Source organism: Kogia breviceps, chromosome 3, assembly GCF_026419965.1.
Source record: "Kogia breviceps isolate mKogBre1 chromosome 3, mKogBre1 haplotype 1, whole genome shotgun sequence".
Lineage (NCBI taxonomy): Eukaryota > Metazoa > Chordata > Mammalia > Artiodactyla > Physeteridae > Kogia > Kogia breviceps.
In genome coordinates this window covers 29,802,191-29,819,471 of record NC_081312.1, presented here as the reverse complement: position 1 = coordinate 29,819,471, position 17,281 = coordinate 29,802,191, and the positions used below count along the sequence as shown (strand labels likewise).

Here is a 17,281-nt window from a genome sequence, read left to right as displayed (position 1 = left end):
GGTTCATTAGCTGCCGCTGCTCTTGGGGAACGATGTGTAAGCTGAAGATTTTTTTTTGTTTTCTGTATTTTTCTCCCTTTTTTTTTTTTTTTTTTTTTTTTTTTTTCCCCTAAAGCCAGAAATTGAGCAAGGTCGTAGAACTTCCTTAGAAAAGTTCACTCGCAGTGTGGTAAGTTCAGCTGGTTTTCTTTGGTTGTTGTTTTTCTCTGTTTTGTTTTCTGTGTGTACGGTGGTGGTTATTGTCGTTTCCTTGGGGTTGGGAGGGAGCCCAGGGCTTTCCCCTCAACACACCCACCGGTTTTCTTTTGCAAGGGAGGGTCGGCAGCTTCTCTCCTAGGGATGGATCTGCAAAAGACAAAAGGCCCGGCGGCTCCCTCCGCAGACGGTGCACCAGGCGACCGCCTAGCCTCGGGCCTGGCGTTTGATCTTCTGTCTGGGGCCTTGAGGAGGAAGGACCGCCCCCTGCCCTCGGGGCTGCTCGGTTGGTGCACCCTCTGCAGCAGCCCAGGGAGAAGGCCATCCAACCGGACCATAAAATAAATTGGCTCAGAACGATAGCTCATCTAAAAAAACATCCAAATTTCCCTCTGTGGACTCCGGCAACCATGCGGGTGCCAGAGGCCAGCTGCCGCTGCTGCTGTGTCGGCGGCTTTTGCGTGTGCCTAAGGCGGCCGTGCTGCATGGGTTGTGGCGATGCGGTCTACAGCTGGCGTGTGTGTGTGGTGTGTGTGTGTGTGTTAGTGGCCTCTGCATGAGTTCCCACGTCCCTGACAGCCTCTTGTCAGCCTTCCTTGCACAGCGTGACACGGAGAGGAGGGCAGTCGCTACGGGGTGGAGCAGCCGTGGGAGGGTCTTCCCCATGGTGCCTGGTGGAGATTGGGGGCTATGATGTGTAGAACAGCACAGGCCCGTCTCCCCTTTCCATGATGTTCTCTGTAAGGCAGCGGCACAGGGCTTGATGCACAGGAAGCACTCAGTCCCGCTCATTCACTCAGTCGTCAAAAACAAGCTGCTGAGTTCATGGGGCCCAGCCTGCACTCTTCACGTCAAACCAGAGAGAACCAACATGGCAGCCAGGGAGCAGGAATGCCACATGTGGAATTGGCCAAATTTCCCTTCCCAGAGGGTGGAAACCCACTGATGCTAACTTGCCTTTTTCCTCCCTCTCTTGAAGAGGAGAGTCCTTGTAAACCTGACTACTGTGTGATTAGTATCTTTATTTTATCCCTTTAATGAAAAGTCTAAGAATTCTGGGTTGAAAACAACCTGGTCATTTACCTGGCATAGCTAGGTGCATCTTAACTGAATTTAAACGTCATTGTGAATTTGCTAGATGTATAAGCATCACAGGAACTCTAGGAGGTGGCAATTAAAATATGAGGGCTCATCCCATCTCTTCTTTGCTCTTTTCTCCCCATGGCCTTTCCTCATGAGAAATCAGAACTTGCACAGTGTAAGACCTGTGATTCCCCTGTCTGTCTCCATGGCTGGTTCGCCATGGACACGTAACTTCATACACCAAGCAGCTGCCACGGGCTGTTAGAGGCAAAGGCCAACAGGAGTTCCTTCAACCCCGAAGGCTGATAGAGAGTGGTGGGAACCCACCCCTCCCTCTCTTTTGAGGCCTGGAGGCTGTAGGTGGAAGATGTTTACGGGTTTTGTATACTGTGGAGAAAGCAGAACTCCTGCAGCCCCGTGGAGGCCCTTCAGGTTGACCGCGTGGGCTGAGGGGGTGAGAGGAAGCCTGGTACTTGGATGAGGCATCCGAACATCTCCAGGCTGCTTTTCATGAGAAGTGGGTATTGGGAAAGCAAGCATGATCTCAGTGAAGCTCTGTGAAGAGCATTTATTGATGTTCCTTCATCCCAGAAGTGGTGTTGGTTCAGTGGTTCTCCAAGGTCTGTTAACAAAGCGTTTGGAACGAGAAAGCATCAGACACCACCTTCCAAGCATCTGAAGTGTGCACATGGGAGAACTTACAGAGATGTTTCAGGGCCGGCTGAAAGAGAAAAATCTTCCAAGTTCCTGAGATTTTTAGAGTCTATATGAGAGAAGGCCCAAACTTCAAAACCAAAAAATTCCTAAATTCCATGCTATTTTTTCTATGAAGACTCGAAGGGGTGGTGCGTTCTGAGTTTTTGTTCCCAGTGGTGGAGATGGAGATGGATTTGTATTGATCCATCCTTGTTCCTCGTGCCCTTGGGGTAACTCCACTTGGGGTAACGAGATGAGGCTGAGTTTGCCCATGGCTGTAGAATAGTAGCAACTCTCAGAGTACTTGAGGCTGGAACCCAAGAACATGGTCTCCACGTGTGGCCCAGTGTTCTAATCAAACAGAATTAACCAGCCAACGAAAATGCCTTGCAATTTGATGGCCATTTTCTGGATATAATATACATAAAGTGCTTGATTTGTGTAAAAGAAGGTCTACGTGAATATTTCATCCGCTACATACTGCAAACTATAAAACTCAATGAAAGCCTTGTTCAATAGCATTCTCATGGTGCTGGGAAATATGTGTAAAAAGACCATCCATGTCATGGAACCAATAATGGGAAAATGAAGGGGTGGAGCTGGGCCGTCCATGGACCGAGGATGTGAAGCCAGCTGCCATTTAGGACTAACTAGTGGCAAGAAACGTTGATCCAGATGGTTAGTTATCTCAGTCAGCTCCCTTCTTATCAAAACTGAATCTGGGTCCAGAATTTCTCCCACGCCAGTGTCCTTTCTTTTCTTGGTAAAGGAGGGACATGTGGAGAAAGCAGATCGTTCTTTCCAAGACTCAGGTGTATCATGATGTGGAGGGAGCTTGAGCATCAGAGCAAATGGGGGGTATGCTGTGCCAAGGCATTGTGTAACTGGGCCACCTAGAGCCACGGAGCTTGCATAATGGCCCGCTTTTTGACAGGGCAGGCCCAGGTTCAGAAGCAAACGTCACTCAAAGTCCATGGCGTGCCGCAGCCAGCCCACATCGCATCTTTATTCAGAGCAGAAAACAGGACTCCCTCTGATGAGCCCAGCCCCACAGACGCCCAGCTGGCCAAGCGACGCGCAGCTGGGTTTCAGCCCCTCCTTGACCCTCAGCTTCCCTCGTGCAGTGGATGACTCACATCACTGTACATGGTGGCCCCGGTCCCAAGAGCTCCAGGCCCAGGAAGAGCTGTAACCCATAGCAGCTTCTCCAAGGGGGCCTAGGACACGGCCTCAGGTCAAATGAATGGAGCCTGTCTCTCCCTAGTCCGGTCCACTGGGAAGCTTCCTTTCACAGCGACTGTAGGGTATGAAAGGCACGGTAGGAAACTTCTGTGGCTTGCCTTTGCATCACCCTCCATCTCCTCTGCAGACTCTCTGGTGGGAGGCCCCAGGCACTGCTGACTGGGGGGAGGAGGCTCTTCTCTAACCAGAGACCACTTTCTACTGCTCAGGGCTGACCAGTCTGCCGTTCTCCACCATCTTCCTGCTTTTGCGGTTGACAGATGACAATGAGGGTACGAGGGTGGCCAGAGCGGAAAGGCTGTCCATGCCCCAGCTCTCTCTCTTAGGCGTGCTCATTCCTTCAGGGCCTACCACAAAGCAGGGAGGGCCCCACAAGGGGCGACCCTGACCTAGAGGACAGCAAGGATGCGTGGGAGGAGGGCAAGAAGCAGCAAAGGGCCATTAGCCAAGGTTCAACAGCAGCAATTTGATCGTCCCTTTTCAGATGGTGGCCAAAACCATGTGGTGAGAACTCCAGAGGAGGAACTCTGGGAGGAAAAGCTAGAAAAAGTCCTCTGCATGGTATCTGCAGGGGATAGCACTTAAGTTAGCAGAAGTGGCAGCCCTGGGTGACGGTGGCATCAGCCTCCCTGGACACCTTTGCCTGGAAGCTCAGCCGAAGCCCCAGCTGTCCTCTTGAGAGCCTCATCAGCTGGAGCCTCGGGCTCCCAAGATGGGCAATATGGGGCTGCTGGTGCCCGAGCTACGCTGGAGGCCTCAGAGGAGAGCAGAGATGAGAACTCAGTGTTCCTCCCCCTCCTAAGGGAGCCTCACAGTTGGCCTTTGTCGAGGTGCTCCTTGGAATTGAAACAGCAAGGGCCGGGAGCTGAGGGAGCCTTGGCGTGCGCCAAGCAGCATCTCCAAGCGTTTCTGTCCTGCCTGCCAAGGAATGCAGCGGGAAAGTCAGATGGAGACCAGGAAGTTCTGGGAGCCAGCTGTCACCCTCCCTCCCTCTCCCTTTCCTCCCGCCCCAACCAAAAGCCAAGGAAAAGCTAATGAGAGCTAAAAAGTCTGCAGCTCACCTCCCACCACCTTCCAGGCAGCTCCGGCCCCAGGCCCAGGTGCTGAACCAGAAGTGGAAGGCTGAGACCCTTGGCAGGCGAGGCAGAGGGCCTGCAGCCAAGGTGCTCGGCCCATCCCCGCCCCCGCCACAGCAGCTTCTTCCCCGGGGAGGCTGTCTCCCCCTCCCCCTCAGCGTGTCAGGGGCAGAGCCGTGCACTCTGCTGGAATGAGCTCTCAAACACCTAGACTCAGCAGAGCCCCTTTCGGGCCTCCAGCAAGGAACGATTGGCTAAAAATCTTTCGAGTTGATTCTGATTGCAAACAGTTCTTGGGCCCCATGGGGACGTCGGGGTCGCAGACTGGGTCGCCAGCCTCTCCCATCTCAGAGCCCTGAGAGCCAGCAGCAGTGGGACCCGGGCCTGCCTAGAGATGGGGATGGGTTCCATGGCAGTGCTTGGGAGGGAAAACATGAAAACTTGCCTGTCTTGAGCAGCAAGGACTTCCCCTGGGACTCTGGGAAACTCCTCAGCAGCCTCCATGCAGGGTGGCTCCTGCTTCCAGGCTCAGCTTGCTAACAGTGTGGCCTCAGGCCCATCACTAGCCCTCTCTGAGCCCTGGTTTTCTCCTGTCAACAATAGTGTGGACTAGATCATCTCTGTGGACCTTTTCATCTGGAATGTTCTATGGGTCTGTGCTTCTCTCTATCCTGAGAGTTGCGAGTTGTGCTAATCATCCCTCAGAGTGAGAGAGGAGCTGCCTTCCTGCCTGGGAAGTGGCTGCCCACCCTTGACCCTGGGAAGTAGACCATGTTTGGAACTGAGCTGGGTGTGTATTTTAAATCCTTTGACAGGGATTTGACGATAAAGCACCTTCAGAGCTGAGTGCACCTGGCACCTGGCACACAGGCCGCCTCCCCCCATCGCTCAGGGCTCACTGTGCACTGTGACCCCTGGGGGGCCGGGGGGGAGAGGTCACAAAGAGCAGGGTAAGGACCACGCACCCTGTCAGTCCTGCCAGTGCCGCAGTCCCCGCCATTCCAGGGCGGATGCCCAGCTGGGTATGTGTCGGGAGGTGGGGCTGAGGTCAGTCGGGCAGAGGGGTGGGCTCTGCGTGGCTGCTGCCATGTCACCCCATGCATTGTGGGAGGGTGGGGAAGATGGGCTGTGAGCATCTGGGGACCTCAGCATCAGTCTGCTGTTCTCCTGCTGCCCCGCCTTCCAGTTCCCCGGAGAACTCCGGGCCGGCTTTCCACTGTCCTCTCTTAATGCCCAGAAAGAGGGCACAGAGGGAGTGTTAACCTGGTTATAGTCAGTGGTAGGTTAAGCCTCCTCTGGTCTCGATCCTTCTCTCTCCATCTTGGGTCCAAGTGAAGTTTGAAAAAGCATGTTTAATATTATAGTTTTGTAGCTGGAAAATGAAAATGTAAAAGTTTATTTTTTTTTTATAAACCAACTATAAAATGTAAGACAGCTGAATCAGCTTAGCTGGCAGGATACAGAGAAGACAAAGAGGTAAAGTGGCTCTCTCCATGGGGCTGTTGGGAGGGGTTCTTTCTGAAACTCTGGGGAAGGGTGAGATTTTTATTTATCAAAAAGGGTCAGAGGTGGTCATTTCTGACACTGCCACTCCTCTTGGAAGAAGGAACCCCCAGCTGATGGTTCAACTTGTCAACGAAAAGCAGCCAAAAACGCCCTCCCCGCGGAGTGCCCACTCGAGGTGCAATGCGGCAGTGACTCAGCCTTCTGACCCAGGGGACAGCTAGGCTCTGCAGAACTGCGCCCTCCTCCTCTGGCCGGCCCTCCTTCTCCCCCACCCCGGGCTTCTCCTGCCTTCCCCAGACCCCAGTGTGCCGGGCAGTCAAGTGAAAAACTCCCATGAGGCAGAAAGGCACAGCTGTGTGTTTACAGCCACGGATTCCGATCCAAATCGCATCCCTGCCAGTCTCCCGCGAGGCAGGATGGGGGCACACTGTGGATGGATGTGCCAGGTGGGAAGCTATTTCGGGAGCTGACCTGCAGCCCTTTGCCGTAACAGAGGCTTCCTCCTACACCCCCTCCCCCACTCAGGAAAGACGTCCTTCTAGAAGGATCTCTCCCTTTAGAAGTGGCCGATGGGGCTGTGGGATTTCAGCCCGTTCCCTGTTGCTTGTACCGTCAGATTTCTGGCTCCTGTCCCCAGGCAGCCACGTGAGAATGGCCACGGGCTCCCATCTGTCCAAGGAGAAGGCAGAGGGTGAAGGTGACCGACCACAGGGCCCTCAGCGGGATGAACGGCGGGGAGTGCGGGCCACGCAGGGGACAGGATGCCCGCTTCTCCAGAGGACAGAATCTGCCTCGGACCTGCCAGGGGAGCAGCGGTACCACGCAAGGGGCAGGAGAGAAACCTCCAGGCATTAGGCAGGCTTTGGAATAGCAGGAACCTAGGAAGGAGACAAAGCTGCCAATGTCAAGGTCGGGGAGAAGAGACCCAACTCTGCCTGTGTCCAAACTGGACGGTTAGAAGTCAGAGAGCTCAAGGTCTAAGGACTTCGAAGGCTGAGAAGTAAGCCGGCCACGGCATTCCCCCAGAATGAGCACGTGGTGAAAGCAACGCAGGAGTGTCCCCTGTTTCTGAGCAGCAAATGAGTATCTTTGGTTCAAATCGAGTTTGGGAACCACGGTATTCTGGAAGGAGGGCAGGATACAAATCCATAGGAAGGAACAATCTCCAAAACGTTGCTATGAAGCAGAATGCTAACTGGGACACTCACTGCAGGGGAGCTGAAAAGAGCTTGGAGCTGTGGGATCTTCAGTTTAGTGATGTTAACCTGAAGGCCAATGAGAGAAAGACCCTTGAGTGTTTCTTTGCTGGCTCCCTGACAGGTGGGAAGGTGGGATGGGGTTGGGAGTGTATAGCTACCCGGGCAGTGGCAGCGTCCAAATGGCAAGGGTTCTGCCACACCTGCTGGTCAATTGAGTTGGGTGTGTATTTAAAATCCTTTGACAAGGATTTCATTTTGGCCTGAGCCATGGCACCACAGCCCCAAACAAGAATGGGCCTCATTGGTGTAATATTTGCAGGAACTTTCCACACCCTCCTTGCAAGCCTGGCTCACTGTAGATGGATGACCATCATAATTACATCCCCTGCTCCAGAAAATATTTATTTGTGACCAGATACTAGTGCAATAAGGTTGAAAATAATATCAGTTCCTGTCCCCTGTACCCCCTCCACCTCCGCTGCCTCTGTGTTTGCCCATAATTAGGGAAAGCAAGTATATTCATCGCATCTTAATGGCTGATAAGATGGTGAATTATTAGATCTATGTCCATGGGAAATGCAGTTTCTAGTTGTGGCCACAAGGGTCCAGCCATAACCTTGTCCTATCCACATCCTTTTTGATGACTCAGATGGAGAGACAAACATGTCAGTCATACTCAAAGAGGCAAACCTGGAAGGTACTGCTCATTTGATAGGCAATGGAATTATCGTAAAACCATCTCCTTCAGGTGGAACGATGGGTCCAAACAACCAGGTATAATTTCACCAGATAAAATTTATGTTAAAAAAAAAATTCAGTCTCACAACTACAGGGTGGCATTCCTAACCTTCAGTGTAATTCAAGTTTAAAAAAATCTGGGGTTGTAATTGATTACAAGCCTGATAGAAGCAAAAGCAGGATGCGATCACTTTTTTTTTTTTTAAGCAACTTTAGGTTGTAATAACAAAAGTGGAACAGTCAGAAAAGAAGTGCTCCACTGCTCTCTGGGTTGCTCTAGACTGTGTTGAATCTTGGTTCTAAGCCCCCTGCATTTTATCAGGAACTTCAACAAACTAGAGAAAATTCAGAAGAGAATAGCTGGGGACTCTGGAAGCCATGTCAGATGAGACTGAAGGAGGTAAAGGTGTCCTGCCCCTAAAGAGATTCAATAACCATCTGGAGCTATATGTGTGTTTGTCTCCCAGAGTGAGTGGACGTTTCTGGATTGTTCCAGACAAAGCTAGAACAAATGCGTAGAAGACATGGGGACGGTCACTCGTTCTAAGAATATTCTAACAGTAGCAGCTTCCCAACGATGGAATATGTCACCCCAAGGAAAAAGGAGCTCCCTGGAAACGTTCAGAAGCTGAATGGCCAAGGATATTGTAGAGCAGGTTTCTGCTCTGGATTCCATCACCTCTTCCAAATGGAATCCTCGGATGCATTAAATATTTGTGAAATACTGCATTTTATCATATGGTTTATAAATAAGCTACGGAAAAGGAGGACAGATCACACGGAGGGAGTTTGCTGAGACTGGAGGAGAGAGATCCAGAGGAGATTAGATTTTACCTTGAGGGAGAAAAGCCAGATGATGATAAAGTCAAAGCAAGGCCACTGTCAAGAAGTGGAATTGCTGCCCTTCACTTGTCATCCTGGCCTTTTGTTTTTGGTTTTTGAAGCCAGTCGCTGCTGCTGCAGCTGAGCCCTGGACAACAGGGCTCTCTTCCCTGAATGCCCAGGAGGAAGTCAGTGCGCGGAGGACACTGGTGCCCGGTGGCTTAGGGAGGCTGAGCACAGCTAGGGTTGGTGTGTGGGGGGGTGGGGGGGTGCCCTGGCCCTATGCTGGAGAAAGCTTGCCCTGACATCATTTCCATCCAGAAAGGGTGTTTTGTTGAAAGCAGAAAAGATGATCAAGCCAGTTGCCTTTTACCTGATGCCAGTGCAGGTTCCAGGCGGACAAGCTGGCCCCCAAACTGTCTCAGCCTGGCCAGGAACAGAACACGCCCCCTGATACCTTAGACCAAGGGGGAACTGCGCTCGTGGGCCCCCTCTTTCTGGGCCCTTCCGTGAGGACTCATCTTCAGCCCAACTCAGGGGAAGGGAAGGGCTCTCGTGTCACATTCTTTCCAGCTGTCCCGAGGACCAACCTGATTGCAAATGACACTCCCTCCTCTCTCGGGCATTGCCAGGGCTGCCTTCAACTCATCATGGGATTGTATAATTATGGTGATTGCAGCTTATGGCTTTTTTCCTCTCCTCATCTTTTGCTTTCAAATTCTTTGAGGCCTCTCATTAAACATGGCGATCCCGATAAAGTCAGCAAAGTTTTAATAAGACATTTTTTGAAGCTAAAGAAAGCCCAGTCAGAGTTGATTGTTACTGTGTTCCCTCATACAGGCCTTTAAAACTCTGGTGGGCGGGATTGATGCCTGGATATAAGAGGTAGGGGAGAGAGAGGTATGGGATCCAGGGGGCGCCCATGCTTTTTCACAGGGTTGGAGAACTGTTTTACACCATGCCCCTGGCCTTTCTCATTTGTACCGAGAGCACGGTGCGTCCAAATCCCCACAGCTAATGGGAAAAGACAGACCATCGAGTAAGGGTAGAGGGCCTGCCCTTTCCACCATAGCATACTAAGTTGGGAAATGGAGATGGAGCAACCAGTACAAAACTCAACCCAACCTTGTAAGCTGCGGCAAAAGTAGAGGGGAAATTCTGCTGGATTCTCTGTCCTGAATGATCCTGGAAGGTTCCAGGGCATCCATAATTCTAAATATGTAAAAGATTCAACCATTAGTATTTGTGAGTGGTCACCATCCTGTGGTCATATCCTCAAGGGCTGTTTCCTTGGTAATGATACAGCTTCAGAGCCCATCATTTGCTAGCCGTCAATCACAGCGTTGCTGAATTGTTTTCTAGATGTGTAGGACGTTATGAGAAGGGTCACCAGGAAGGCGTGCGGCTGGGGCGGTGGCCGCTAGAGCCCCCAGTTTGCCCTTCAGCAGCTTTGTGTAGGCTTGATGTCAGGATCCCCTTTCTTTCCAGCCTCCCCAGGACTGCACGGAGGACTGCACAGCGACGTGCATCTCGTCCTGGCAGGAGTTTGTTTTGAGAGGCTCCCCCGACTGGCCCCTCGTCCTGCCCTGAGCTGTCCTCACTGCTCCTCAGCCAGCTATCTGCGTGTGACTGAACAGCACTACCTATGAGAGGTTAAATGTCAAAAATCTGGCAGTGATATTTCCCCCAACTGCATCTTCATCCCCTACTGAAGATGACCTGCTGGCTCCGCCCCCTGAGAACCACATCTTTAGGGGCCACCAGATGTAGAGAATGGGCTCAGGGTTAGAGATGGGCAGCCCCCGTTGAATCCTATTTCTCCACCTGAAGTTGGTATAAGACCTTGGGCAAGCCGCTAACTTGCCCAATGGGTACGATGATGCCTGCTGCCCTGGGTGGATGTTGGCGCTAAATGAGGGCATAACAAGAACAGCTGCCATGTCTTGGGAGCTCGCGTTGTCGCACTGTGGGCATCCGTGTCACGCAGAACCTGGCCCGAGAGGGACTTCGGTTCTCCTCCAGCTCCACCACTTAACTGCGTTTCAGCCTCCAAGCCTCGGTTTCCTCATCGGTAAAAAAGATAAGAGTAAATAATTAAGAGGGAAAGAATACATAAAGTGCTTAGCATAGTGTTTGCAGTATATATGCTTAAGTATAACTCTTTGTATTATTTTCATTATTGTGATGTTACCTGCAGCCCATTAGCTCTTATTACCTTATCTGATTTCCAACCACGTCCCGCAAGGTAGGTATTATCGTATTTATTTTGCAGTTGAGGATGGTGACACGCGTATCTCAAATACGACAATGTGTGCAAAGCACATTCGTTTATTATAGCAACTGGCTCATGACTCTACTCGATAAATGGTAGCTATTATTATTGTCTTATTTTTAAAGTCAACTCAAAGAGCCAGTTTCTCTGCTTTCCCTAGGAAAGGAGGGACTGTGGTAGCCAGCACACCAGCTTCTGCCCTGTGGTCTATTTCTTAGGGCCCCTGTGCACTTCCCAGGAAGCTGTAGGAGCTGGGGGCTAGCAGTGCGGTGCCAGGACGTGGGGGGGGGGGCACCAAGGAAACACTGCCTACGTTGTCAGGATCTGGCATTTGCCCCGACTCCTGAGGTGCAGGACCCTAAGATGCCTCCTGCTTCCAGACACAGATCAGAGATGGTTCTCCCCTATAAGAGCATGAAATCCAATCCTGCAGATGTAGCACTCTGCACGCAGAAGCCTCATTCCCAGAGACCCTCACCTGGCAGCTGTCTGTCTGCCTGGAGCCGCCCTGAGCAGTAAAACCTCACCAAGTCTGGTTGCCCCATCTGCCAGATAAACAGAGGCTCCTGTTTTCTAACTGCGTGCTACAAATTGGGGTGGTTGGAGGAGTCAGAACCAAGTGGCAGGGGATGCTTTGAAATCCTTCGGAAACCAGCCCCCTGGGCGGCACACTCGCACCGCTTTCAGTATTGACAGAAACAGAGCAGAGAGGCCATTTCCACTGACACGAATGGCTTTTTCCTGGGGAAAGTCGGGTTTATATATGGATCTTAAGGTACATGCTTGAAGTTTGCAGTGTCTGTCAAAGATTGGCATCTTAGGAGCCTGATGTCAAGCTCTACAGCCAATCGTGTGGTTGTTCACGAACCTTGCATGAGATGCTTTTGCAAGTGCCTGTGGTGTAAACACTCACATGAGTGTGTGCACGGCTGCCTACACAGGTGCATGTGCTACCCGCCTGATACACGCCTCCGTGTTCAGTGTATGGTACGTGTGTAACATACGCTGCAGACCTGCATGTGCGTCTGCGCATGGACCGCCTTGCCCGCTGCTGCTGTGTGCGTGTCTGGGCAGGGGCTCCCCTAAAGCCACAGGTCTTCACGGTTTCAGCTGGATAAGTTATTCTTCACTTCCCTTCCTAAAAACACAATTGCCTAGTGCTGCTGGCGCAGAGTCAGAATGGCCGCTGCATTTCACCCCCGAGGTGGCTTCCTTCCAGCAGTGGGTGAGTGATCCCGGCGTCTGAACTCTCTAACCTTCTTTGGGATCTTTCTGCCCAGAAGGTGCTCCAAATCGGGAAGAGATGATCTGTTTGTCCATGGCCTCATCTCTGCCCACCCGTCCTGTTCTCACACCCTAGTTCCATGGACAGTCAGTGGCACCCATTTTTTAGTGTGCCCATTTTTCCTGCCTCTTTTTATACACCCATAGTTCTTTCTTCCTAAGAAACAAGAAGCTGAGGGGTCTAGAGATGACACGGAGATGAGTGCCTTGTCCCAGAGGCAATGTACAAATAATGTCTTCAGGTATTGATCCTGTAACTCGCTTCTCCTGGACCCCTAGCAGAAATGCCCTCTACCTTTGAAGATGGTTTTAGACCCAACAGCAGCATCCTGAGGCTTAGTCTCGCACTTACAGCTTCCATTACTCTTCCTCTGTGGTCCAGGGCCAAGTCCTGTGGGAAACTTGGAAATCTCACCTTTCTACCTGCTAGACCACCAGGGGAGAAGAAGGCTAGGGAACCACCCATCCCCTGTGTCACAGGGATGGAGAGCATTGCAGCGACATGTGAAAAGGGTTTGTAGGGAAGTAAGAAGGTTCTCTGTGGCTAGGAATTCCATCAGCCCACGTTTCTGTCCAGAGAGGTCTTGAAAAATGCTGCTTGACCTGTCCCCTGCTGCACTTTTGCAGGTTAGAAATACATGTCTGATAAATGCCCGCCAAACTGCATTCCTGAGAGTAGAGAGGAAAGAGAAATGAGCCAGCCCTCTTTGAATGTGTATCCAAATGGACTTGGACATTCACGGAAAGATTATGCTCTGGGGCGGTGGGGACAGTCAGCATGTTGGCAGCCTGTGCCCTCAAAACTCTGCCTTGGCAGCTGGCTTAACCAAGGACCCCAAACCATGGATGTGTTCTGGGTGAACGTGTTCGCAGGAGATGAGAAGTGCCCTTAGGTGGGTGGGGTTAGAGTCCTCCTGGGTCCTGAGAAGGATCACACACTGCCGAGCAAGTGATCCGTCCTGCTGTCTCATCCACTAAACTTCAGCAGCACTGTCCCCTGTCGCCATAGTCAAGGGTCACTTGAACTTCCTAGTTGGAAAAAAAGTAGCATCAAGTTGTTGCCGATAGCAACTCAGCCATGTCCCTGTTTCCTTGAGTCTTTGGGCCCTTGCCTAATTTGGGGTGAACCAGCACAGAGATGCGGGAGTACATTTAAGAAGGAGGAGGAGGAGGCAAGGAAGAGGCAAGCGCAGCATGGGCTAAGGAAGGTGTGCCATCGAGGGGCCTTGTGAACAGAATGCCCACCTCCACTCCACCCCCGTGTCCGCCAAGAACTTGCTGCAGGCTGGGTGTAGAAAGAGCACCAGGGTTTTTCAGTCAGAGCGAGAGGAAGGAGATAAGAGATCCGGGAATAAAAGGGGGGCATTTCTCCTGCATGAGGTGAAAAAAGCAGCAGGGAAAATGGAAATGCACAACTTGGACAGGAGGCTGGGGAGTTGGGGACTGGGCATGGTGCCACCAGTGTCAGGCACAGCTGCTGAGCCCTCGTCACGCCCGGCATCCCGCATGCCTGCCCGGTTCCAGATTTATCCCTGCACAGCTGGGGACCATGGAGGAAGGTCTCCCATCACCCACCAAAACTAACAGGTAGAGGTCGGACTTTGCAAAGAGCCCCGTAAGTGACGAGGACGACGAGGGGGCAGAAGTCAGACACGCCAGGAAGAGCAGGCGGGCAGGGCTTCCCCAGCCAGCTCGATTTAGGCACGTGGTTCTAATCGGGGTGGGTTCTAATTGGAGTAAAGCATCCGCCCGCCCCTCCTCAGGAAGGTAAACATCACACCTGCATCTCTCCCCCCTGGGACTGTTGCAGTGGAGATCCCAGAGGCATGGGCACCAATAACAGGGCCACAAACAGAAGTGGCAGCTTCACTGGCCGGTCCAGTAGCCACCGTTTTAAACCCATGAGCGCCAAGCAGAGGTGACATGCACCTCAACTCAGCACAACAGCCCAAGTCCCACTTTGCCAGGCTTGCCAGCCAGAAGGTAGCAGCTTTTCCTTCTCAGGAGTCCCCAGTGTGATGAAGGGAAGCCCCTTAGGCAAAACAGAAATGCCTGGGATGGTCTCAAGTGCGCCCAAGAGCTGAAGCGTCTTTCTCAGTGAGGTTGAGAAAATCACCCCGCGCTACCCAGAGAGATAGTCGGGTGTGGGTAGATGTGGAGGAGTCCTTAGTCCTGAGCTTTTCCACCTGCCTCCTTCCTTGAGACTGATAGTCATGTACAAGGGAGAAGGCGGATGGGCCATGAAGGCCACTGACCAGCTGTCTGCACTCAGGCCAGTGGTTCAACCTCATGTGTCCAGTTGAGGGTTAAAGGAATACTTAACTGGCAAGGACGCTGTGGACAGATGTCTAGTGCGCTTGACACACAACAGCTGCTCTATGTTCAATCCATGGGTGGCCGTTAGTAACTTTCCTCGGCAGCTAACCTGCGTCCCTGGTAAGGGGACCGTCCCCACACTGCCCCCATCAAGATCTGGTTGAGTCGAAGAGGAGGGCACTTGAGAAGGGAGGGTGCATGAGATAACGATGCCACCCCGTTGGGCAGGAACAAGAAATTCAAAGAGAAAATCCCTGGAGATAGGGGATATAGGTTGGTCCTCTCACATTTAGTTCAGGTAGGAGGGCTGACAACTCAACTTTTCTAAATTTAAAAAAAAATTTAAGTAAAAATTAAAAAAAAAAAAAGCACTGCTAGTTGCCAGGCTAGAGTAAGGTGTCTGGACCTGCTAATCATCCCAGTAACATTTTGTGGGAATTGCCCTCGGCAGACACGACTGCAGGCAGATTCCATAGACCCACCTTTGACGTGGAAAAACCTGATTGTTTATATTACTGTACATAAGATGGTGGGCTATTGCAAAAGAATCCATCGTTTATATTTTGACCATATTCCTTACTTTTTACATAGGTTTAATGTATGTTAAGATTTCATCCAGAGAGCTTTTTTAAAATATAATTCAATTTTCACCTATCTCTTGATTTGGAGGGGGGGAGGCTTTGTTTTATGTTTGTGGTACCCTATTTTTTTTTTTTACATCTTTATTGGAGTATAATTGCTTTACAATGGTGTGTTAGTTTCTGCTGTATAACGAAGTGAATCAGCTATACATATACATATATCCCCATATCCCCTCCCTCTTGCATCTCCCTCCCACCCTCCCTATCCCACCCTGCTAGATGGATACAAAGCACGGAGCTGATCTCCCTGTGCTATGCGACTGCTTCCCACTAGCTATCTGTTTTACACTTTGTAGTGTATATATGTCCATGCCACTCTCTCACTTCGTCACAGCTTACCCTTCCCCTTCCCCGTGTCCTCAAGTCCATTCTCTACATCTGTGTCTTTATTACTGTCCTGCCCCTAGGTTCTTCAGAACCACTTTTTTTTCTTCAGATTCCATATATATGTGTTAGCATACAGTATCTGTTTTTCTCTTTCTGACTTACTTCACTCTGTATGACCACCTTTAGGTCCATCCACCTCACTACAGATAACTCAATTACATTTCTTTTTATAGCTGAGTAATATTCCATTGTATATAAGTGACACATCTTCTTTATCCATTCACCTGTTGATGGATACTTAGGTTGCTTCCATGTCCTGGCTATTGTAAACAGTGCTACAATGAACATTGTGGTACATGACTCTTTTTGAATTATGGTTTTCTCAGGGTATTTGCTCAGTAGTGGGATTACTGGGTCATATAGTAGTTCTATTTTTAGTTTTGTTTGTTTGTTTGTTTGTTTCGGTATGCGGGCCTCTCACTGTTGTGGCCTCTCCCGTTGCGGAGCACAGGCTCCGGATGCACAGGCTTAACGGCCATGGCTCACAGGCCCAGCCACTCTGCAGCATGTGGAATCTTCCCAGACCGGGGCACGAACCCCTGTCCCCTGCATCGGCAGGCAGATTCTCAACCACTGTGCCACCAGGGAAGCCCCTATTTTTAGTTTTTTAAGGAACCTCCATGCTGTTCTCCATAGCGCTGTATAAATTTACATTCCCACCAACAGTGAAAGAGGGTTCCCTTTTCTCCATACCCTCTCCAGTATTTATTGTTTGTAGATTTTTTGATGCTGGCCATTCCGACCGGTATGAGGTGATACCTCATTGTAGTTTTGATTTGCATTTCTCTAATGATTAGTGATGTTGAGCATCCTTTCATGTGTTTGTTGGCAATCTGTATATCTTCTTTGGAGAAATGTCTGTTTAGGTCTTCTGCCCATTTTTGGATTGGGTTCTTTATTTTTTTGATATTGAGCTGCTTATATATTTTGTAGATTCATCCTTTGTCAGTTGCTTCGTTTGCAAATATTTTCTCCCATTCTGAGGGTTGTCTTTTCGTCTTGTTTATGGTTTCCTTTGCTGTGCAAAAGCTTTTAAGTTTTATTAGGTCCCATTGTTTATTAGGATTCACTGTTTATCTTTGTTTTTATTTCCATTTCTCTAGGAGGTGGGTCCAAAAAGATCTTGCTGTGATTTATGTCATAGAGTGTTCTGCCTACGTTTTCCTCTAAGAGTTTGATAGTGTCTGGCCTTACACTTAGATCTTTTTTTTTTTTTTTTTTTTTTTTTTTTAATTTGGGGGTATGGCTCACGGGCCCAGCCACTCCGCGGCATGTGGGATCTTCCCGGACCGGGGCACGAACCCATGTCCCCTGCATCGGCAGGCGGACTCCCAAACACTGCACCACCAGAGAAGCCCTACACTTAGATGTTTAATCCATTTTGAGTTTATTTTTGTATATGGTATTAGGGAGTGTTCTAATTTCATTCTTTTACATGTAGCTGTCCAGTTTTCCCAGCACCACTTATTGAAGAGGCTGTTTTTACTCCATTGTATATTCTTGCCTCCTTTATCAAAGATACGGTGACCATATGTGCATGGATTTATCTCTGGGCTTTCTATCCTGTTCCATTGATCTATACTTCTGTCTTTGTGCCAGTGCCATACTGTCTTTTTTTTTTTTAACATCTTTATTGGAGTTTAATTGCTTTACAATGGTGTGTTACTTTCTGCTTTATAACAAAGTGAATCAGCTGTATACCATATTGTCTTGATTACTGTAGCTTTGTAGTATAGTCTGAAGTCAGGGAGCCTGATTCCTCCAGCTCCGTTTTTCTTTCTCAAGATTGCTTTTGCTATTTGGGGTCTTTTGTGTTTCCATAAA

At 50.2% G+C, this 17,281-nt stretch overlaps 1 protein-coding gene across 9 annotated transcripts in view; it reads left to right on the top strand.

Moving 5' to 3' along the window:
- The window catches only part of RGS6 (regulator of G protein signaling 6), a 574,222-nt gene that overhangs the window by 543,008 nt on the left and 13,933 nt on the right, over positions 1 to 17,281 (top strand). For 4 of the 9 annotated variants that reach the window (XM_067028210.1, XM_067028211.1, XM_059055867.2 and 1 more), the window contains 2 exons: positions 116 to 169; positions 11,988 to 12,054. The exons of 2 other annotated variants lie outside the window; for them this stretch is intronic. In XM_067028210.1, the coding sequence (XP_066884311.1) occupies positions 116 to 169; positions 11,988 to 12,054 (121 nt within the window). Of the gene's footprint in view, positions 1 to 115; positions 170 to 8,231; positions 8,347 to 11,987; positions 12,055 to 17,281 lie in introns of those variants that run through there. 3 more of the 9 variants (XM_067028212.1, XM_059055864.2, XM_067028213.1) reach the window with 2 other exon arrangements.